This window comes from Triturus cristatus, chromosome 1_2 (genome assembly GCF_964204655.1).
Source record: "Triturus cristatus chromosome 1_2, aTriCri1.1, whole genome shotgun sequence".
NCBI classification, from domain to species: domain Eukaryota; kingdom Metazoa; phylum Chordata; class Amphibia; order Caudata; family Salamandridae; genus Triturus; species Triturus cristatus.
The window spans coordinates 561,720,313-561,744,839 of record NC_140580.1 but is presented as its reverse complement, the minus strand read 5'-3'; the positions used below and the strand labels follow the sequence as shown (position 1 = coordinate 561,744,839).

General features: G+C 46.7%; 1 protein-coding gene across 1 annotated transcript in view; it reads right to left on the bottom strand.

Moving 5' to 3' along the window:
• Positions 1-321: 321 nt before the first annotated feature.
• The window catches only part of FBXW4 (F-box and WD repeat domain containing 4), a 609,765-nt gene continuing 585,559 nt past the window's right edge, over positions 322-24,527 (bottom strand). The window contains exons 8-9 of the mRNA XM_085606457.1: positions 13,390-13,531; positions 322-1,542 (exon numbers count right to left, since the gene is read on the bottom strand). Of these exons, the coding sequence (XP_085462583.1) occupies positions 1,408-1,542; positions 13,390-13,531 (277 nt within the window). The 3' untranslated portion in view covers positions 322-1,407. The remainder of the gene's footprint in view (positions 1,543-13,389; positions 13,532-24,527) is intronic.

The following is a 24,527-nucleotide window of genomic DNA, read 5'->3' as shown; positions in this document are numbered from 1 at the left end:
AGAACCTGGATGGCATGATTCACTAATGGTGCACACAAAGTACTTAAAATGGTTGTTGCAGATTACTGTTCTGTATTTCCTTTGTAAGGTGCACAGCATCAAAGTAGAGCATAAACGTGGCAATACGTATAATCATCACCAGTCTAGTCTGTAAGCTAGATTTGTATTGTGGTTTGAGGGTTTGTAAAGAATGACTGGGCAGTGGGATAGAGGCTGGCAGGTTCGATTATACTGTACACGCCACAAAATGCGCCATTTTATGTGCACGTTGTGTAATAAAAATAAAAACCTTTCATTGAAAAGACATTTTCCATCACATTATTTTGTGCCATAATTTCTTTAATAGAGTCTGATTAGCACAAAGTAGCCAGTTTAGAAATAAAAGAATGGCTTGCGCTGCTCCCGCCATATAAAACTGATGAAGATTGCAACTGTGTGACACAAAATATTGACAAGATAAAAAAGTTACCCTCATCACAGCATTACTAAATTTTAAGAAAATAACTGAGGAATCGTCTACATAATACATTGCACAGAAGACCCTCTTCTTTTCACAAACCTGATTGGGTACGTACACATGCCAATGGAAAAATTATGATAAACCAAGCAAACTCCGGCAATGATTTTGAAGACCCAGAAATGGATGGGAATGTCACATGCAATAATAAAACTCTTGATTGGAACATAAGGGAACATTCCTTTGATGCAACTGAAAACTGGCAACACTTAATTTTGAGACGCATCTCTCCAGGAGAGGCACAAAGCCGATGTGAGGCCAGATCAGGGACTCTTAATCGGGCTTCACCAAATTCTAGAGTAGACACCTTTTCTGCCTGACAAAACCAACACAGTCAAATGATGCATTCAGAGTACTTGTGAATGGCAAAGGATAAAGCATGGTGCATTTCACATACCAAAGAGAAAATGCAGCTACTAAGACAGAACAACCTCATCTCCGTTACCATTCTATGTGTATGTAAAAGTTTGACGGACATACAAAGTTTGAGAGACTGAAACCTTTGAATTGTGCACTACTACATAGACCAACTTTTCTCTAGGCCATTAGATTTATTCTCAATGAAGGCCTCCATGCACCTTTAGCTTTATTGTCTAAATTTTACATACAAGATGTCCATAGAAATTTGTTTAAAGGTGACTTAAAAGTGATTATATACACAATACAATATAGGTGTTCGATTTCAAATAGTAAAAGGCAGATCATAAAATCCTACTTTGATCCTATTTATAAATTTGCTTTCCTTCTCTTGAAGCCAAGCATTTAGGCATTCCCTGAGATGTTCCCCCAGCCCATGATTGTAAGCTAGAACTGTAACACCCACGTGGATCATCCAAGTAAGCCACTTCATGAGCTGAAAGAGACATTTGCTGTGTGATGATCTTTCCAGTTTATCTTTTGTTTCGTAAGTCAGTGGAAGTGAAATCAAGAATGTGGAGAGCAGATGCCAGGGCAGCGTACAGGTGCGTAGTGCTGAAGCGGAGACAGTATACAGGGCTGCTTGTAGGAGATGACAGAGAGAAGGTCTGAAATGTAAAACAAACATGTTTGAGAATAAAACTATTACATATATATGTCTATAAACTGACAACTTCCAAATCTTACAAACCACCCCGAACGCCACCGCCAGATTCATCCTGAGCACCCCGAGAAATAACCACATGTCTCCACACCTCAACGATCTCCACTGGCTCCCAGTCCAAGAACGATGTTAAGTTCAAACTACTTACCCACACTTACAAAGCACTCCACAACCCCGATCCAGCTTTCCTCAACCACCACCTCAACTTCTATCAACCCACCAGACAACTGTGATCTGCATCCCAGGCATGAGCACACCTCCCTCGCATTAAGCTCACCGGAAGTGGAGACCGTTCCTTCTCATACCTCACATGCAAGACCTGGAATGACGTCCTGAAACCCCTCAGAACCTCCCTTTCCTCATGGGCATTTGAAGGAACCTCAAGACATGGCTCTTCCAGATGAAACAGGCATGATCTCCTACTCCCCCCTCAGGCTTGCCCTAATCAGCATCTGGATACCCTCACAGGTGATTAGTTGCGCTCTACAAATTCACATAACATAACACAATCTCTCCAAGTTAATTTATATTTCTGAAAGATTGTATCAATTGGCTGATAAAATGGAAAAACCTGGAATCTAATCACAAACGGACTGTAATCCATTCAGTCCGCTACTTTGAGCGCAGTGGCTCAAATAATGTTCATAAAGGATAGCATGGATCAAACTCCCTCTGGGCAGTGGCGGCTCCTCCGCTAAGGCAGACGAGCATCGCCCCACTGCTTTGGCTGCAAGCTGAATACAAAAAAACAAAATGATAATAACGTTCTGTTATTCTCATTTTGCTTTTTGTATTCAGCTTGCAGTTAAAAGGGTGGGGCTGGGCTAGTGGTGGCAGTATGACGCTTTGGCCGGCTGTCTCAGGCCAGCCAAAACGTCAAGCGCACTGTGCATGTTCTCCACCCAGGCTGCGCTACAGCCTGGGTGGAGAACATGCCCAGCTTGCCAGCCCCCGTCTGTGCACCGAATCAAGGCGCTCTGACCAATCACAATATTGCTAAGGCAGCATTGATATTGGCCAGGGGATTCTGGGAGACTGTATGCTTAGCTTCCTGGTTCCAGGCTGCTCCAGAGAGGACGGAGGAGAGGCAGCAATCGGTGGTATGAAGGTAAGTGGTTTTTAAAAAAAAATATTCACCCCCTCTTTCGGTCTCCCGCCTCACCTCCCTTTTTGGGTAGCAGCCTCTGGGTGCTAGGGAACACAATCCATTGAGCTACAACATCTAGGATAACGGAGAAGGTGAGTACATTGAAAACCTGTTCATTGTTAGACCACTACAAAGAGATTAAATGGTTTTGAAAGGTTCTGTTTTAGTTCTTGCAGAACGTTTTTTGAGCAGCCAAAGCAGAAAGGCAGCCTTCAGATGATCACAAATCGGAAATTAAGGCTGAGAAACTGTTTGGCACTTACAGGGATTGTATGTGTATAGTGATTTATTTTTAAGAGGACAAATAGACATGGGGGTAAGCTTACAGTGCAAGGAATAATGAATTACATGTGGAGGTTTGATATTTACATTTGATCCAAGATGCAAGGTGTCCTGCTTTCACTGCCAGAACAAATCTGGGCTGCTATATTTTTAATCACATCAAGTATTTTGTGGGAAACTAAGCTACTGTAGAATGACACAGCCCATACATGCACAGAGCATACAGTTTAGAATGACCAGGTTGTCTAGGTAGTGGAAAAAGCAGCAGTATCTTTCTTAGCTCAGTTACTAATAAACTACATGAATAAATAACTGGATCAAAACATATTTATATTGGGACTTAAGGCCAGCTAACATAGTACCCAAAAGTGATACACTTAGGCCAGGATTACACATTTGGCAGTCTTCCTGTAGGAAAGCCACCGTGGCAGTCCCAGGAAGACCGCCAAGCCTGTGGTGAACCTGCCCGTTGGATTCAGAGTTGAATCCAGGGCTGGCGTGCGCCGCAGCGCCTCCAGCATGTCAGTGCACTGTGTGGCATGCACCATTTCGTGCATGCCACATGGTGCATGCACAACCATGCACTTTGGGGGGGGGCACATCATGTGCCCCCCTCGCATGCACCCCAGTGAGCAGATCTGTCCTGGGGCCCTGTCGGGGGCCCCTTTCAATGCCTTTCCACCAAGCATTTCATGGCGGGGTCCCCGCCATGAAATGCTTGGTAGAAAGGCAGGTCGGAATCTGCTCGACTGTGCCAGCATCGGCGCTGCCATGCTTCCAGCCTACTTTCCCACCACCACGGGATCCTGGCAGTGGTGGTAGTCCCACTACCACCATCGTAATACAGCTGTCGGACCGCTGGGGTGGTGGCGGTCGGACTGCACCCGCGAGTCGGCTTTCCCCGGACCGCTGTACTCATAATAAGGCTCTTACTTTCTTCTGAACAGTGGTTTAAAACCTGTGGCGGAACGAAACTTGAAGGGGGCCTACTGCAAAGTACATGCAGAGGCCCTTCCATGCTCCGGATTCAGTCTGAAACTCTCACCCCTGTGGTCTATCAGTGCCAGAGGGCCCCAGGAGCTCCGGCCCACCCGCACTATGGGTGCTTTTGTTACACCACTGGTTTAAACTCACAAGTTTGGCAGAAAGGCCACATTTAATTCATTATAACCATGGTATTCATAGTACTTAAGAAAGCTTGCCCCTATTTTATTTCTGTATAGATAACACAGCTGCACCTCATTCATCTTCCAGCATCCTACAGAAAAGTTGAATACTTTTCAGAATGTCCCGTGACATTGAGTTACTTGTACTGCATGAGCCAACAACATTAAAATGACATAAAATGTTTTGAGACATGACGTATTTATTTATGTGTGTGTATATATTCACACAAAAAACAAAGGTTAAGGTGACAATATAGTTAGGTGTTGTCATAATATAAAAACAAATGTTTAAAAACCTAAACAACACTGAAATACACCAGTTACAGTCTACTAAGCTAACTAGAACTTGCGCCCAAGAATGAGTCACATAAGGACTGGGTAGTTTAGAATTAAAATTGCTTGGGTAACTTATAAATCAAATTATTTCAATGCCCAGTGGTATCCCACTTTTATAGGAGGAACAGAAGCAGAGCTATATATGACTTCTCTTTCTCCTCTACAGTTTGTTGGTATTCCTCCTCATACAGTTGGATTTTTTTTTAAGAATACTGTGTGCGCCATTTCTTCGCATAAGATAGCACCTTGCATGTCTCTCTGTACCCCTCAAATTCGATTACATCAATGTAAACATTCCTGCCATTTAATTAATTTGACAATTATCAGACAAGGTCCCTCTTCAAATTTGTTTAGAATGACAGCATGCCTCTCACGATAGGAAGATGCTTTAAAAGGCTGCCAGAGCTAACCCATGACCTGTGGCAGCTGGCATGTAAGGAAGGTGGTAGGGCGGGGGGGGGCAAGTACAAAAAAAAGAAAAACAAAATCATTCCACTTACCTTCTTCCTGGCGCAACATCGTCCTCCTCGCTCGGGTCGTCTCTCCTGTTGGGCTGGCAGGCTCCAGGAAGCTGCCCGAACCAATCCTGGCCCTGCCCTCGTGCTGCATGAGAGCAGCGCCAGGATTTGGAGAGAGTGACCTCTCTCACCACTCCTGAGGGCACTGAACCCTATGCTGTCTCTAACCCAGCCGTCTTAAGACAGCTGGGTTGGAGAGGTTTAAACTGGGAATATCTGGCTGGCCATCGCAAGACGGACGGGCAAAACGACATGCGCACTTTAATCCTAAGTGCTGTGCTTATCACTGCTTTCTGCTGCAGCCTGACTTGCAGCAGCAGAATTCAGAAAGCCTAGCCCCGCCCTGACGCTCGGCTCAGGAAGGGGGTTTGAAAAATAAAATGGTAATAAATTATCTTTATTACCATTTTCTTTTTCTTTGGAGGTAATTTTTTTAGTGGGGCAACGCTCCTCCTCCTTAACGGAGGAGCCACCTCTGCACATGACCCAAATTATAATAGCAGCAACTGCAACCTTAATGCACTGGCTGATACAAGAGTGCTCCTTCTAAACCACTTGAACACTTTTCTACCGGCCTGAAACGTAGGCAGGATAGGTTTTAAAACTGTCAGTTAGCAAAGTAACCCTACTACAAAAATCAGGAAGCTTCAACCTTGGTGCACAGGACCTTCAACCTGAAATTGCAGATGACAGCAGCCATGCATCAGTGTACATAAAGACTGTATGCTGAGAGTCAGAAAGTCTAGGACCGCTACTGGGTGCGCCCTCTTTTTGATAGCTCAATCCATCTACTAAGGTGGGCAGATGATGACTCCAAAAAGGCCTAGAGATTAATTCTCATTTATTTTTATTTATTTAAAAAGTTTTGCATAGCACGAACATGACCCAAGAGGGTATCAGAGGGCTTTACAGAAGAGGTGTGACATAAAAAGGGTGAGACAATTGTGGCAAAGCAATATACAGCAATGGGAACAGGAACGTAAAGACAAAATAATGGGGATATCGGAGCCATGACATTGCATAATAACATAAGTAGGCAGCGGTGCAAAACAAGTACGGCCGAGACTAAGCTTTTAGCGCAGAGAAGTACTCATAAATAAAGTTTTCACTTCCCTTTTGAAGGATTCTATTGATGGAATCAGTCTAATTTCCATAGGTAGGGAGTTCCAGATTCTCGGGGCAATACCTGAGAAGGCTTGATTATAGGTTTTCATTTTTTTTTTTTAATTCCTTTGGTTTAAGCAACAAGGTACTGGAGCTCCTTGAGGAGCAGGTACCTCCCGAAAGAACTAGCTTATTTGCAAGGTACGGAGGAGTGTTGAAATGAAGTGTTTTGTGGGTCATACTGGCAAGTTTTAGTTGTATCCTAGCCTCGAATGGTAGCCAATTTAGAGATTTCAAATCCGGGGAAATGTGGTTGGTTTTCTTGGAGCCAGTATTGATCCCAGCAGCAGCATTCAGTGACACCCTGAGAGAGGCCAGACTGTACCTTGGTAGACCACAGAGGGTTGCACTGCCATATTCCAGTCGAGAGATAACTAATCCTTGCACAGCAAAATTTGAAGTCATCAGGGGGAAGGAAGGGTTTTAGTTTCTCAAGGATGCTCAATTGAAAGTTCACTCCTTTGGTAGATGCGCTGATGTGCTCTTGCACATTCAAGTGCTTATCCAGCACTATTCCCAGAGATCCCGTAGAATTTATGATATGTGGTGTGCAGTTGAGAGCTGAGAGATTTTCCATATATTTCTCCAAAATGAGGGATTGCTTGGGAGGTGAGATAAGGAGGAATTCTGTTTTGAGAGCGTTCAGTTTGAGATGGTTGAAGGTTAACTAGTTTTGGGTTTTGTGCAGAGTTCCATTGAGTGTCTTGATATCGTCCGGTGAAGAGATTTTCATGTACAACTGATTGTCATCCGCATACATGTGATAATGTATTTTAGATACTTTGAGGATTTCAGTTAGAGGTTCAATGAATATGTTGAAAAGAGTGGGAGAGAAAGATGACCCTTGGGGAACCCCCAGAGTGCAAGGACTGGGATTGGAGAGGGTTTGATTGGTTTTAACACTTTGAGTTCTGGTATGGAGAGAAAAAAGGCAAATCATTTTAGTACTGAGCCAGAGAACCCCATCCCATGTTCCAAAGGTTTCAGAAGGTTTTCATGTTTGACAAAGTCAAAAGCTGATGAGAGGTCAAGCAAGATTAAAAGGCAGGATACCTTTCTGTCAAGCATTGTTAGAGCATCGTCAACTATATGCGTGATGGCTGTTTCAGTGCTGTGGCCCGGACGAAAGCCTGATTGGAATTAATCCAGCAGTTGGAATTCCTCAATGTGGTTACACAGTTGTACCTGAACACATTTCTCAAGGAGTTTTACCAGAGTAGGGATGTTTGTGATTGGTCGGAAGTTATTCAGATCCTCCGGGTCAGCTGTAGGTTTTTTTAAAATAGGCAGCTCCAGACCAGACTTTAAGCAGTCGGGGATCTCACCTTGAAGAAGGAATGCATTAATAATTTTGGTCCAGAGAGGGACTAGTGACCTTATCATTTCTTTGAAGAAATTAGAGGGAATGGGATCGTTGAAGTGATTAGAGGGTTTCAGGGTATAACAAATGTTGAGAATGGATGTGTCGTGGAAGGGAGACAATTGACTCCAAAAGGCATTGTTTTTAGGGGAGTGACTAGCAACAAGCTGGGGCTGCGAAGGTAGGGGGTAGTCTGGTAAGAGTGGTAGATCCAACAGGGCAGACCTTAGATCAGACTCGATCTTGTTAGATTTTTCAAGGAAGAAGGTGGCAAAGTCCTCGCAATTTGGTTGTGGACTGGACATGAGTGTCGATTGGATGATAGAGTTGTTGGATTGACGTTTAATCAGATCAAACAGCATTTTGGGGCGATTTTTGGCTTTGTCAAGTTGGCTTCTGAAGAAGGACGCTTATGCCGTTCTGATGTGTTTGTTGTCCATACTCCTTCTCAATCTGAGAAGCTTAAGGAGTTCGGTCAATGGAGAGGATCTCCATGCACGTTCTGCGAATATCAGGTTGCATCTGTCTGAGTTTAAGCTGTCATTGAACCATGGTTTGGAATCTTTTTTGGACTTTCTTTTCAGTCGTAGAGGTGCAATTGCATCCATGACTTTCAACATGGAGTTGTTGTAATGTTCAGTGAGTTTGTGGACGTCGGACATGACTGTAGGAGTAGGCAGGGACAGATTACAACGGGATATGAGCTTGTTCACATTTGTATTTTACAACAATCTTTTCCAGTGTCTCTGTTTCTTGGGTTGGCATCTTTTGATGTTCCAATGTTCTAAGATGAGGAAGGTGATATAGTGGTGGTCCGACTAGTCACAAGGGGTAATCAATTCCAACTGAATTGAGTTGGGATTGGAGATGATTAGTTCAAGAGTCGAGCCTAAGTTGTGCGTTGGGTTGTCACAGAATTGAGTCAAGTTGAGGTTCGCCAGGAGGTTTTTAAGACTATTCACAGCCTGATCATTCGGATCATTCCAATTAAGAATAAAGTCTCCCAGGGGGAAAAAAAAGAGAGAGAGAGAGAGAGAGAGAATATGTTTCCAGTGCTGTCATACATGATGTCATAGACCATGTCATGAGTGATACAACATATGAGGTCATACGCAGAGCATGGTGGGGCAGAAGTTAGAGTTGGCTCCGCTAACTATAACTGGTGAATTTCTGTGGGGGGTTTTAGTGCAAAATGTTAATGTTGGTACTGACAATTTATTTATTTTATTTATTCATTAAGGAGTTTTATATAGCGCTGGCCTGACCCAAGGGTATTGGAGCGCTTCACAACAGTTTTTGAGCAAGAGTCATACAATAAAGCAGTATTCTACATATAGATCCGGAAGTCCAAGTGTGCTGAGCAACAATGGGGAGAGGGAGGGTGGAAGGGGCAACAATGGGTTGAGGGCGGGTGTGAGGGGCAACAATGGGGAGAGGGTGGGCAACAATGGGGAGAGGGAAGGTGGGAGGGCAACATTGGGGAGAGGGAGGGTGGGAGGGCAACAATGGGGAGGGGATGGTGGGAGAGGCTTCAACTGAGAGCGGGAGGGACAGCAACCTGAAGTGGGGGGAACAGCAACGGGAGCAGGTGGCCTACCAATGGGGAGAATGAGGGGCAGCAACAGGGAGCATGAGCGCCAGCAACGGGAAGCAACAGGGAGGAAGAGGACAGAGTGGCAGCAACAGGGAAGAGTGTGGAAGGGTCAGCAAGGGAAGGGGGACAAACAGCATTCAAAGGAAAGGTACACAAGCACGAAAGCAAAGAAGGGGAAGCTCACAAGGGGGAGCTACATGGAGGGGGTGGGAAAGAAGCCTACGAGGGAGATCTATGGAAACACATGCATTATCATTGGAGTGTTTTACTGAAAAAGAAAAATACAGTTCATGAAAAGTATGCAGTGGAAGGACATAAGTAAAAGGCTATTCTCAAGGGGAGGGACGAACACAGAAGAGGAAGGCAAACCCACAAAAGGCAATGAATAAAAAGGAAGCAATGAGAGTGACAATAAAGCCAACCAATGGTACGCAATAAGCAGGCTCTAAGCTCAGTACAAGCTCACAACGGAGCGGGTGGGCGGGAGGGGTAGCAATGGGGAGCAGGTAGCAACGGGGAGCGGGTGGGTGGGCAGGAGGGGTAGCAATGGGGAACGAGGGGTAGCAATGGGGAGCGGGTGGGTGGGCAGGAGGGGTAGAAACGGGGAGCGGGTGGGCCGGAGGGGTAGCAACGGGGAGCGGGTGGGCGGGAGTGGTAGCAACGGGGAGCAGGAGGGGTAGCAACGGGGAGCGGGTGGGCGGGAGGGGTAGCAACGGGGAGCGGGTGGGCGGGAGGGGTAGCAACGGGGAGCGGGTGGGCGGGAGGGGTAGCAACGGGGAGCGGGTGGGCGGGAGAGGTAGCAAAAGGGGGTGGGTGGGCGGGAGAGGTAGCAATGGGGAGCGGGTGGGTGAGCAGGAGGGGTAGCAACGGGGAGCGAGGGGTAGCAATGGGGAGCGGGAGGGGTAGCAATGGGGAGCAGGAGGGGTAGCAACGGGGAGCGGGTGGGTGGGATGGGTAGCAACGGGGAGCGGGTGGGTGGGAGGGGTAGCAACGGGGAGCGGGTGGGTGGGAGGGGTAGCAACTGGGAGCGGGTGGGTGGGAGGGGTAGGAACCGGGAGCTGGTGGGTGTGCGGGAGGGGTAGGAACCGGGAGCGGGTGGGCGGGAGGGGTAGCAACCGGGAGCGGGTGGGCGGGAGGGGTAGCAACGGGGAGCGGGTGGGTGGGCGGGAGGGGTAGCAACCTGGGGTAGCAACGGGGAGCGGGTAGGGTAGCAACGGGGAGCAGGTGGGTGGGTAGCGTAGCAACAGGGAGTGGGTAGGTGGGTGGGGTAGCAACGGGGAGCGGGTGGGCGGGAGGGGTGGCAACGGGGAGCAGGTAGGGTAGCAACGGGGAGCTGGTGGGTAGGGTAGCAACGGGGAGCAGGTGGGTGGGCAGGAGGGATAGCAACGGGGAGCGAGGGGTAGCAACGGGGAGCGGGTGGGTGGGCAGGAGGGGTAGCAACGAGGAGCGAGGGGTAGCAACGGGGAGCGGGTGGGCGGGAGGGGTAACAACGGGTGGGCGGGAGGGGTAACAACGGGGAGTGGGTGGGTGTGTGGGAGGGGTAGCAACGGGGAGCGGGTGGGTGGGAGGGGTAGCAACGGGGAGCGGGTGGGTGGGAGGGGTAGCAACGGGGAGCGGGTGGGTGGGAGGGGTAGCAACGGGGAGCGGGTGGGTGGGTGGGAGGGGTAGCAACGGGGAGCGGGTGGGTGAGCGGGAGGGGTAGCAACGGGGAGCGGGTGGGTGGGCAGGAGGGGTAGCAACAGGGAGCGAGGGGTAGCAACGGGGAGCGGGTGGGTGGGCAGGAGGGGTAGCAACGGGGAGTGGGTGGGTGGGCAGGAGGGGTAGCAATGGTGAGCGGGTGGGCGGGAGGGGTAGCAACGGGGAGCGGGTGGGTGGGAGGGGTAGCAACGGGGAGCGGGTGGGTGGGAGGGGTAGCAACGGGGAGTAGGTGGGCGGGAGGGGTAGCAACGGCGGGTGGGTGGGAGGGGTAGCAACGGGGAGCGGGTGGGTGGGAGGGGTAGCAACGGGGAGCGGGTGGGTGGGAGGGGTAGCAACAGGGAGCGGGTGGGTGGGAGGGGTAGCATCGGGAAGCGGGTGGGTGGGAGGGGTAGCAACGGGAAGCGGGTGGGTGGGAGGGGTAGCAACCGGGAGCGGGTGGGTGTGCAGGAGAGGTAGCAACGGGGAGCGGGTGGGTGGGAGGGGGAGCAATGAGGAGCAGGTAGGTGGGGTGAGGGAACCAACGGGGTGATGGTGGGTGGGAGGGTGAGCAATGGTGGGTGGTTGGGTGGGAGGGGTAGCAATGGGGAGTGGGCGCAATGGGGAGTGGTTGGATAGTAGGGAGGGAGGGGTAGCAACGGGGAGCTGGAGTAGCAACAGGGAGCAGCAACAGGGAGCGGGTAGGCAGAAGAGGCAGCAAAGGGAGTGGGCGGGAGGGGCAAAGGGAAGCGGGTGGTCAGGAAGGACAGCAATGGGGAGTGTGAGGGTCAGCAACGGGAGTGGGTGGATGGAAGGACAGCAACGAGAAGTGGGAGGGTCAGGAACTGGGAGCGAGAGGGGCAGCAACAGGGAGTGGAGGGTCAGCACCAGGGAGCAGAGGGTCAGTAACAGGAAGCGGAGGGTCAGCAACAGGGAGCGGAGGGTCAGCAACAGGGAGCGGAGGGTCAGCAACGGGGAGCGGAGGGTCAGCAACGGGGAGCGGGAGGGTCAGGAATAAGGAGCGAGAGCCAGCAATGGGGAGGGGAGGGGGCAGCAACAGGGACGGTGAGAGGGGCAACAACGGGGAGGGCGAGAGGGGCAGCAACAGGGAGTAGGAGGGCTGAAGGGCCAGCAATAGGGAGCAGGACGGGCAACAATGGGAAGCGGGAAGGGCAAAAATAGGGAGAGGGAAGGTGGGAGGGGCAACAATGGGGAGAGGGAGGGTGGAAGGGGCAACAATGGGTTGAGGGAGGGTGTGAGGGGCAACAATGGGGAGAGGGAGGGCAACAATGGGGAGAGGGAGGGTGGGAGGGCAACATCGGGGAGAGGGAGGGTGGGAGGGCAACAATGGGGAGGGGATGGTGGGAGAGGCTTCAACTGAGAGCGGGAGGGACAGCAACCTGAAGTGGGGGGAACAGCAACGGGAGCAGGTGGCCTACCAATGGGGAGAATGAGGGGCAGCAACAGGGAGCATGAGCGCCAGCAACGGGAAGCAATAGGGAGGAAGAGGACAGAGTGGCAGCAACAGGGAAGAGTGTGGAAGGGTCAGCAAGGGAAGGGGGACAAACAGCATTCAAAGGAAAGGTACACAAGCACGAAAGCAAAGAAGGGGAAGCTCACAAGGGGGCGCTACATGGAGGGGGTGGGAAAGAAGCCTACGAGGGAGATCTATGGAAACACATGCATTATCATTGGAGTGTTTTACCGAAAAAGAAAAATGCAGTTCATGAAAAGTATGCAGTGGAAGGACATAAGTAAAAGGCTATTCTCAAGGGGAGGGACGAACACAGAAGAGGAAGGCAAACCCACAAAAGGCAATGAATAAAAAGGAAGCAATGAGAGTGACAATATAGCCAACCAATGGTACGCAATAAGCAGGCTCTAAGCTCAGTACAAGCTCACAACGGATCTTTTGCAACCAGACAGCTTGCGCTGTCTGGGGGTCTCCATCTAAAAACCTGTCTTCCAAGAGGGAGAGGCAGAAAGTGTCACTTCAGCCTGGTGGCATCCACCCTGCGTCAAATCCTGCTCAGAACTGTTATGCGCACGTCTGGTCAAGAAAAAGCAATGCCACAGAAACAGCTACTTGTACAGGCCTAATGGCACGGAGATACTCCAACTGTACAATAATTATTATGCAGAAACAGTTCAAATATGGTATTACTATTAAAAAATATGCCTAGTACAATTCTTTACTCTCTAAACACAGTTTAAAAATGTTATGCCAATTTCGACACCCCTGTGAAAAACGGTGTCCCTTTCAGGCATTAATTACACATTGATATGTATAGAATATGCAGGTGATTTATAAAAGGTAAAACATGTTCTTTTAACATATCTGTATAGTTAACTTACCTTGCTTTTGTGAAATAGGCCCCTTCAATTTTAACTGAGTGATATTGCAAGGATATGACATTTCTTATTGTGATGTGACTTCCTGTGAAGTAATTGTGAATTATGTATGGTAATTAGCACCCCATTGTATTATTAGGACGTGTGCCCTTATGAACATGCTGCACACATTTAAATGCTCATTAAGTTTGCTGTCACCTGTAAACATCGTGTTGCTCGCTTGTCCCAGAGCCGCACCACTCCGTAGTAGGAGGATCCGCTGGCTATCATTTGGTTTCCATCGCTCTGTAAACAGTACAGGGCACTGTCATGCGGCTCCTCCCACTCAATGACACATTTCCTGTTGGAACAAAGTACACAGGATTTCGCTTTAATCCACAGGTTGACTTCAAACGCATTGCTCGTTCAGCCAATGTTAACCCCACAAAGCCAATGGAGATTAAACTGACAGCAGCCTATTGAACGCGAAAAATGGGCAAATACCTGCCTCGCTGAGGAACGGCCACTTTTTTACCCAAACACAAGCATTCTCTAAAAAACAGAGATCCCTTATTCACGGCGCTCCTCGCAGGCCTTTCTCCTCCGAGCTTGAGCGCCAGAGTCAGGTGAACCTGAGACGCTGGCGGCCTTCCGCTCGCAGAGCCCAGGTAACGCGAGCCGGCTTCAAAGGGCGCAGCAATTTACTTTCAGCAACTTGTTTCCTTCGATTCAGGCGTCCCGTGACCCACAAGCGTGATTCACGGCGCTTCGGTACCTTTCAGGTGGGGTTAATCGAGTTTCACATTTTGTCAGGTGTGCCGCTACTAATTACACTACGAATAAAAACTGGACTTGGGAGTTATAAATATAATATCACAACAGCGCCCTGTTCGCAGATAACAGCGTCAACGTCTACGACAGCAGCTCAACTACCCCCAGTGTATTTGGAATAGAAAAGATATTTGTTACGAACCTTTTACTATCGTTGACGCTTTTTGGTTCATCAGTGAGCTCCGTATCTATTGGAAGTGCACATTTATGGAGAAAATAAATATGAATTTTACCATTTGATTGACTATTGTGTATTGAAATGCAGGTAAAGTACTACTAACACTTTTCCAAAATGGAAATAAAATTGTGTTTGACCCATGGAAACCTTTCACCACAAAGTCCCACCCCCCCACCAATCAAAGTGAAAGAAAAGCAGATGTACTAGCAGCACCCATGGGCATCGTTTATTGTGGGCAGAAGTGACATTGTCTGTGTGATGTCCGCATCTTCATCATTCCTGTATCCACCGCTCTGCGGTACTAATCTGCCAAGCGTCAGGGCACAGGCGTGCATCATTTTGTATTTTTGCGTTTATCGATCCTTTGTGAGGATCGGGGGCATTTTTACTGCTTCAGGGTCGATTTGCCTCAAGTTCCTGCATTAGGTTCCTGCTGCATCCCACTGTTTTCTGCAGACGCACTGCACATGCACATGTTCTTTTTGCATTTGTCACCCCGAGTGGGACGGTATGCCCAGACGTGGGTCTCGTGCTCTCCATGCCACTGGAGTCAAGCTATCCTGGCTGAAGAGGGGTGAAACCCCAACACCGGTCCTAGGATGCTTGTTTCCAGTCCAGGGAGGACCTGGCTTGACAGTTCGGGCTGGACTGTTCCCATGGGGCACAGGGTCAAGACTGATTTGCATATGGCTGGGTCCAAACTGGAACGGCATGGTGAGCAAAAAAACGATGGATTTAGGCCCAGATCTCTGTACTGGGGTGAATGTATGACATTGTTCTGCATTCTGTCCATCAATAGTTCTTTTTGCATTTGTCACCCCGAGTGGGAATCAAGCTATCCTGGCTGAAGAGGGGTGAAACCCCAACACCGGTCCTAGGATGCTTGTTTCCAGTTCAGGGAGGGCCTGGCAGTTCGAGCTGGTCTGTTCCCATGGGGCACAGGGTCAAGACTGATTTGCATATGGCTGGGTTCAAACTGGAAAGGCATGGTGAGCAAAAAAACGATGGATTTAGGCCCAGATCTCTGTACTGGGGTGAATGTATGACATTGTTCTGCATTCTGTTCATCAACAGTTCTTTTTGCACATGCACAGCACAGGAGCACACTTGGCAAATTATCATGGGACATGGATCAGTGAGCATCAAGCACATCTTCAGCTAAACATCAACATGGATATAATTAAACATCTTTGGAGACATGGATATAATGAGACATCTTTAGGAGAAGTGTTGCAGGATGTTCAGGTGTCTGGAAGACCAGCAATAATTTACTGTGTGCTCTGGGTCACACAGAAGTATGGTAGTATTAATAAAATGCCTGATATTATCATCATCGTTATTTCTTTTCATTGAGAACATTCAAGCCAATGCCGTGCAATCGTTGTGTTTTCTGTTGCCCTTCCTTTCACCAGGCCTCTGTGGTCAGGATAACCTTCCACTACGGGCTGAACATGGAAGCTCTCGGTACCTCACGATGCACAAATAAACATTATCGTACGGTCTTATAGCTCGCAAGGGTGCCAAGGCTCTTAAAACATCAAAGTCTAATCCTGACGTCTTCGACAATGGCTCTTAGAACTCTGGAGTTTGTAGATTTCATGTTCCCATTCTAAACAGGGCCTAAAAGCCTCAGCATGCACAGGAATGCAAGCTACAAACCGAGGGGCGGAAGAACGCTTCTGAAGGCACCAGGGCTAAGAAGCCGGACTCTGACGGGTTACGGTCCTTTCCGGGTCTCTCTTACGGTCCGTTTTCTCGTGTGTACATGTTGTGCTCTGTAAACTACTTTGAGCATCAGCAGGCAGTATTGAGGCGGCATGTGAACACAAATAATGTACAAACAAAACCTTAATCTATGGGCAGCAAAGGAATAAGATTTTCAGAGGATTTTACATGCCTGGTGCGCTAGAAAATCCACATCTTTACTTTAAATGGGGTTAAGCGAGCATACATAAAGGAAGCAGATTTGCCAATCAAACTAACATTAAACAAGCACTGGCAAAGCCAATAGGTCTCAGCAATGCCCGAATTATTGGCCTTGTCAATGTGAATGCCTTTTAGCCATGTTGTCTAGCAGCACATCTGCGGTTCAGCATGGCCAGGGCCGGACTGGCTGTAGCGGGCACCGGGCAATCCCCCAGTGCGCCACACGGGTGGGGGCCGTTTTTGTTACAGTGCCGTTTTTAAAGCATAGCTGCAAAATCGGCCCTGTAACAAAATCGGCCAAAAACCATCCCTAGCAAAGAGCTCGGCAGCACCCCCAAGCCCCCGGGGGGGGGCGCGAGCACTTTGCCAGGGCCGGTTTTGGTTCCCAGTCCGGCACTGAGCATGGCTGAACATCGCAGGATGTTGAGCCAAGGCAGAGTCTCTTTGCCCCCGTCCCCCCCATGTTGAGTTTATTGTCCTGCCCCTCCTAGCACAAAAAAGTGCGATGAAGTGGCCTGCGCTGGCCGCATCATAGCACTTTTTTCAGTGGCAGTGATAATGAGAAACGGTTGAGCTCTACAGTGAAGCGAGGATGTGGCGTAATGGTCAGAGTTGCCGACAAGGGAACTGGGGAACCAGGTTGGAATCTCTGGGTTGGCTGAACAATTTGTGATTCTGGGCCAATAACTTACGCTTCTCCCTGCCTACTACAATGAATATAACATTGTGTAATGTAACTGGTGAGAACTGAAAGCACTCCACTACTATCAGCTGGTGTTAGCACTATGGCAAGATGGAGAAAAGAACAAGTGCTCCGATACCATTGGATTGTGCAAAAAAAGCAGCAACGAGAGAGGTAGTGGGGGGACAGGTCAAGCAGGGAAGCAGGAGGGGATGGGCAAGCAACGGGGAAAAGAAAACCTTAATTGGAGCAGGATCAGAGACAAAAGTTAATGTGTCATTGTGTAATGTAACTGGTGAGCACTTAAAGTGCTCCAATACCATCCGCTTGTGTTCGCGATATGGCAAGATTGACGACGGAGTGAGCGTTCAATGCCATCAGAACTTACATAAATAAGTGATGTTTGTGTTTTAATAAATTTTCAAAAAATGCATTTGTTTATGTTCACGCGCATGCATTTTAGTAGTAGGACTGTATGCGTACAAGGGAGTCGGCCTGAAAACACAAGTATTCCTATGGAGGGCTTCAAAACAAAGACACAAATAACTCTGCAAACCAGGAGCAGTATAAGGAGACACGTACTTAGTACATGCGCTGTGGGAGAGTCAAACACAAGAAAAGGGCATGACGCCCAACACCCATGACGTATGGAATCAAACAGAATGAGAGTGACGCTGAAGTTTACCAATGGTAGCAGATGGGTGGCCTGTAAGCCCACAGATAGAACACAGCATGTCTCTTTGTGACAGTGAATGCACTGTCTAGCCGAGTCCTAAAAATGCATTGCACAGGAAAAATTGCACAACACAATGTGCCAAGTGAAGAATTGTGAATCCAACACAGTGAGACTTTCACACAGAGTCATTAGCTGCACCCCCTTTCCGTTCCATTCTAGTATATAGATGTCTTTGAATAAAACGCTCAGGCCAATGGACTTGCTTCGGCACAGAAAACCCCTGAATGCTCCTCCTATGTGGCTCATTGTGACATCAAAGTCTCCAATCGCCAATCACAGTCACTTATGGGTTCGTCATCTGCATTTTGGAAACCTGCCGTGGCTTTCAACCTGCCCCATTCTGAAATTAAAGGTAGTACAAAACCTAACCCAGAACTACTGGTGCTGCCATTGAGAATGTAAGTGGTTGTGTTTTTCACCTATCGTAACACTGAAAAAAATAACGTAGATCTCTTTGCCACTATAAACAGAAATCCTGACTGACTTACAAAAGCACGTTGTCATTTAATGCACGGCATAAAAGGGACCCTGCTCAAAATACATTCTTTTAAAGTTCTTGAACAAACTTATATTCAACCGTCACAGATGAGCTGGAGCTGAGACCAAGTGACAGCTTCTTATTGGTCACACTGAAAACAACTAGCAGAAAACACAACTAGAAAAGTGTGCAGAGCCACCGAGGAGTTCCATGACCATATAGAGGAATTAGACTGAAGGCAGAGTTCCTTTATAAGGTCATGGAACTCTGAGGTGACTTGCAATATATTTTTAATGTAAAGCAGAGGGCATTTTAAATCTTCTAATACATGGTCACACAAACACCCTTCAAACAAACTGCATAAATCCTTGGCGTCTTGCTCTTTTGTATTAATTCCAGGCATGAAGAATAAAAGCTGAACCTGTAGTGCCAAATTTAACATTCCCAGAAACTGAGCATTTTTTGTCAAAAGATATTAGAATAAGTTTGATGTAATTCAAATTGTAATACATTATGCGTTGAAACATGAAGAGACTCATTTTCCTGTAATGACCTATAGCGTGGCAAAAAATGTAACGTTGCCATAAATATCTCCTTCCTGCTGAATGCTTTTCATTTTAGAAAAACAGATCAATAGATGGAAAAGCCATTTCCCATTTAGCTTGTGTAAATTGTGGCTGCAGTTATGTTCTGTGAAATGCCTTTCATTCTTGAGGGCAGTGTGACGTCAGAATTCAATTGTAATAAATTATTACAATTGAGCGACTAAGTAATTGCTTTATTAATACCTGGGATTCCGCAACCCATATAAAAACCAGTCTCTAATTTCTTTATAGTAGGTGACTTGTGAAGTACACAGTCTCATATTATATAGAAATTACGTCAGAACATAACTGTAATAACTTATTACAGTTTAGTTCTGTAGTCACAATGCCTAGTGCCAGAACCAGCAGCTGAGGGGAAAAGGCAGGCCAGGCCACGGAGCACAATTAAAGCAGCTCGTTGCTTTTCTTTGTTCTGCCCTGTTTTTCTAGCTGTACAGTGGCATGCAGAAAGTAGATTTTTACAGCAACCTGTTTATTTTGTGCACTCCTTAGGTAATTTTATAAAAGTTAGAACCTTTCTGCATCTTTCTACAATGCCTTTTTGTTAAGAAACTGACTTGTATGAAATTGATGCCAATATCTTTTTGCAACATTTAACAGATGTTTTGATGTGGTTAATTTTGCAATGTACATTGTTTTTTTTCTTTGTGTTTGCAAACATGCTCTCTTTTTCATATGAAAGAGCTATGAACCAAGGATTTGTGATTTGTGGGTAAAGTGATGGTATAACCATGTATTATAAGGAATAAAGTACTCCCTGCGGTGCATGGTAAGGATATTGCAAGTAACAAAGAGGTTCCATAACCTTTTAAAGGAATTCTGCCTTTGGCCTCATTCATCTATATGCTCATGACCTCCTCAGTTGCGTGCACAAGTCCTGGAAGACTCCTGATGCATTGCCGATGGATTGGAGTGCTGCCCAGAGTATTAACAAAGGCTGAGACTAATTCAAGGACTACCCCTTTACATTTTGTAGCTTTTTTGTTTTTACCTCACTGTGTCATAGCCAGAACAAGATTTCAAGGCAAGGTTCTCTTTTGAGCAGCTGCTTACATGCAGGTGTGTTCCAGAGGTGCATGGAACATTGAATGGAAGTATAGGAATGACTAGATAAAACATCTCTAATAGCGAGAGGTAGCCATGAGGAAAAGGCTATGAATGGTTAAAAAAACAAACAGACGTAAATAGCATTTGCTGCTGACAGTGACATACTTTGAAGAACACTTGACGGTCATTTTGCCACTACAGAAAAATCTGCTTAAATCGTGCATAGAATCCTAGCAAGAGTAACTTATCCTTTCATCTTTCAGTTTGATAAAACGAGAACCAGTGATTTGAATAACATTAACATAAGAACCCCGATATGATTTAACTACTATAGAAAAACACAAGTCATTACTATTGGGGTGATCAAACCTGTGCTTTAAAGCACAAGTTCAGCATCAAAATAAAGCTTTACCTTTGACACCTGTCACGCCCCTTTGATCTCTGAGATGGCTTCTCAGGTATAAAAATATCAGTTTGGCGGGCTAGCAAAACATACAAATAAGCACCATGCCATATTATCTAATCCAAACCGATATACTAAAAACTGTGAAATATAGCCAGGTCTATCGCTATACCCCCATAGAACTGACTGGAAACGGTTGGAATCTTGGAAAAGTCCATAAAAACGAGCTGAGAAAAAAAATGCCAAGACACAGCTTGGTTCGAGTTCAGTTGAAAATTATAAGATGTGGTTAGTTATTCTGGAATATGAGGAAATAAGAGATCACGGACAAACCAGATGGGCAGCATAAAGGACTGGCAGAACTCTCACAATAGCATGCTTATGGTACCAAACTATTTAGTGTGAAGCTTACCTTCAATGGTGGCTCCTATCGCAATGGGGTCTCATGCTAAGAAGATACCCTATTGAGAGTTTCTCACAGTGGCACTGGATTCTTCCCATTTTGGATGACAATAGTGCATTCTGGGATATTTTTCCTTAGGTTAGGAGAGTGCTTCAAAAGTGGACAACAACCTAGAGTTGCAACCAGTCAGAGATCAGTTGAGTGCCCTCCAGCAACCACTACTGAGGAACTGCTATATCTTGTAGCTTCCACCACCTCCAAACACAACTAGAGTAAGAAAAGAACAGAAGAGTAGGAGACTGCTGTCTCTGTTCACCTGGGGAGAAGACGGAGGCCTGGCCTGTTTTCACTTAAAACCATACATTTTAAGAGCTTCTTATCCATCCAACCAGTCGCCCTCTGTGGTTCCAGGCTCATAATAGAAGAGGGACAAAAGAGTAATCGGACAGTGGGCCTGGATTCATCTGGCTCCTGGCATAAGAGAATTGTTGAGCCCGCCCTGTACTGCCTTTGCCTCGTACCTTAGAAGCTGTGTCTTGTAGTTTGAGAGCTTTACACGTGGCTAGGAGGAAAACCTGTGAAACAAAATTGAAGGATGGCATTTTTGCTGTAATCTCTATGGTACTTTTTTGTAGCCACATACTAGTGCATCATGCCACCTCAGTCGGGAACTACCCATATACAAGCCAGTCCTGGTCACACTCCGATAGAAGCAGTCAGTCCAACATGTCCCGGTTCGATAGGCCTGAGGAATTACTAGTGATCGTATTTGATTCCACCCATGAATCTTCTGCGAAGTCCCTGACAAAACAGTCAAATGCTGCTGGGATGGATTGCTAGATGTGATGGACCTTCTGTTCCACATACCGAGCATTCTTTAAAGAGAAACATCCTAAAATGGAAACCATTCAAGGCCACACTCGGCAGTTGCCATGTGATGAGTATGGTGGGAATGCTGATACAATTCTTTGGAGAACAATTCTAAAGAAAATGCATGTCAACACTTTCATATGCATGTATAGAGTACAACATTACATTAAAATGTTGTTTTACAAGTGTAAGGTTATGTAATTGCTGGGCAAAAATAGGACATTTAGACTGCTGTGAATGTGAGTCAATGCAATAGAAAAACAAGCACTTGCAAAGCTAAGAGGAGTTGACCTAACGGCTAGGGCGGTCGACCTCGAATCTGGGGAACCGGGTTCGAGTCTCAGCAACGACGCTGAACATCCTGTGATTCTGGGAAAATCACCTAATCTCCCCAGTGCCTAACAAAAAATGAATGTGTCCTCATGTAATGCAACTGGTGCTATGTAAAGCGCTCTGGCACCCAATAACGTCGGGTCAATTTTGCGCTATATAAAACTTGGTAAAAAAATAAATATTAATATGCCTTGTGCTGGCTGGCAGCCTTTTGAATTGTCTGTGGTCGTTTTCTTAATGATCTTTTCAAAACTTTATTGTTTGGGAAGCTTCCAGGCCCTCAATTAAAAAAAAATATGTATTTTGCCTAGAAACAAAAAGATTTGTTTTGGTCCCAATAAGCACTCGCTGCGATAATAGCTCGTGAAATTAAGTGATATGCTCCTTGTGAAAGGGCAGAATGCTGTCTCTTACACTGAAATTAACCACTCGCTTAAGTGGGCTGACCCACTGCCCCACGCTGTATGCTTCATAGGATGGAAGTAAATGTGAATGATAATAACAGACCAATGTCTGAAAGCCCCTAAAGGGAAGTATTTTAAGCGTATAGTTTTAGTAAAATCAAAAAGTATTTGCTAACACGAGAATTAATAAAGTGTACTACTGGAAGAAATGGAGTGAGAACAGCTGGACATACTGCAATATTATCCTTTAATTTATGTTCTGACAGCAATTTCGTTATTGCGGCCTAAAAGCTTGCTTCAGATCAAAGTCACTAAGACTGCAGCTATTCTTAGGCCACCCCCCAAAGGAGCTCCCCGTTATCTGAACTGTTTGCGGTAAAAAAAAATGAACCCGAAATCGCCAGTTACGAATCTTTGCGATCTGGTCAATGCACGTCTACAGAACAACTCCACTACAAATTAGAACCATTGAAAGTTTCTCCTTTCAGATATTTCTTCTAAAACCCATAGTCCCTTCTTTTTTCAGCTTATGAGTGTGCTAGCAATGATGGTGGATACCAGAGTCTAGTAGAATGTCTTGTATTGTAAGGCCTACTGATTTATTGGATATTCACTAAATTCAGGTGACCGACATTACAGCAGTTCATCTCATTAGGATCCCCATACATAGCAGATGTAGCAATAAATTGGCAGCGGATAAAATGCAATTTCATTCACAACTGCGTGGATGGTGTAAAAATATCTTCCTCAAGCTACCCCCAAGATATTAAGGGGAAAAATCACAAATATACCGCACTCAGAACTCTGAAGTCTTCATTTCATTTCATTATCCCTTTGTATAGTCAAATCCTATCTCTACTTTACATTATATGGTGGGCATTAAGAAGCAGAAGTGGTCACATATGGAGTTCAAATATGGGATACATTGCAACTCCTATCAATATTCCAGGAGAGAAACGACTGGAGAGCCAAAAATAGATTAATGAAGATACAATAACGAGCATAATAAATATTGATGCAGCTGACAGTTGCCCTGAAAAAACCAACAAAATCCAACTAAACCTCAAAACAACCCAGGTAGTACTCCCCAGAGCTCAGAGCCATCAAGCGCGACTGCTTCCAACTCAAGAAACGACAGCACCCCTCAAAGAACCCCGCCGACAGCCACTTTCAAGGCAGCCCTACGCAGTTACCCCCAGCGCATCTGAGAAGCCAAGAGAGAGGCCATCACAGTCCACATCAACACAGCAGCCAATCACACCAAAGAACTCTTCAAAACTCTCTCAGACTACTTCCACAGCAAGATCGCCACCATCTACAACAACTTCAACCCACAATCCTCTGCACTCAACAGTCTCAGCCAACCAACGCATACCAGCTGAATGATCACCACCTGGTCCTCGCTTTCCACCCAGGCTACTTCAGCCATGATTTCATTCATCCACTCTGTGGCACCCACTGACCCCTGTAACCACCGCCTCTTTAATCTCGGATCCAACCAAATCAGCCCAGAACTTCCCGGCATCATCAATACCTTCATCTCTACAGCAGTCTTTCTGCACTGTTGGAAGAAAGTAGAGGTCAGACTCCCTTCTAAAGAAACCTTCCGCCGACCCCAGCAAACTCAAAATATTACTGCCCAATCTCCCTGCTCCCTTACCCGACCAAAGTACTTGAGAAGGTCATCAACCAACAGCTCACCGAATACCTGGAACAGAACCACCTACTGGACACCTTCCAATCAGGATTCCATGCCAACCACAGCACCAAGACCGCCCTGATGGCCACTACAGACATCAGAATCCTCCTCCACTGCGTAGAGATTGCAACCTTGATCCTTCTCTGCCTTTCAGCAGCGCTCAACACCGTCTCCTACCACACCCTCATCAACAGACTCCAAAACATTGACATACGACAACGCCCTCAAGTGTATCGTCTCCTTCCTGACAGGATGCAGTCAGAGCATCCAGTTGCACCCCTTCACCTCTGAACCCAGGAACATCATATGCGGCGTACCCAAAGGATCATCCCTCAGCTCCACCCTCTTCAACACCTACATGACCCCCCTCGCAGAAATCATCAGATCCCACGGCCTCAACATAATTTCATATGAAGACAACACTCAACTTATCCTCTCACTTTCAAAAGACCCCTCCACCGCCAGAACCAACTTCTGCAACACCATGACCAACGTAGCTAACTGGATGAGGTACAACTGCCTTAAATTCAACGCTGACAAGACAGGAGTACTGATCTTCGAGAAGAACATTTCCATCTGGGACCACAGCTGATGGCCGACAGAACTCAGACTGTTGGACCTGGCCCATTTTGCAAGGCTATCTTCAAACGTTTTGCCGCCTTCTTCCTATTTTTTCTCACCTTTTTTTGTGGGCTTTAGGATGCTGGGCACTTTACCACTGCTGATCAGTGCTAAAGTGCCTATGGTCTCTGTCTTAATTGT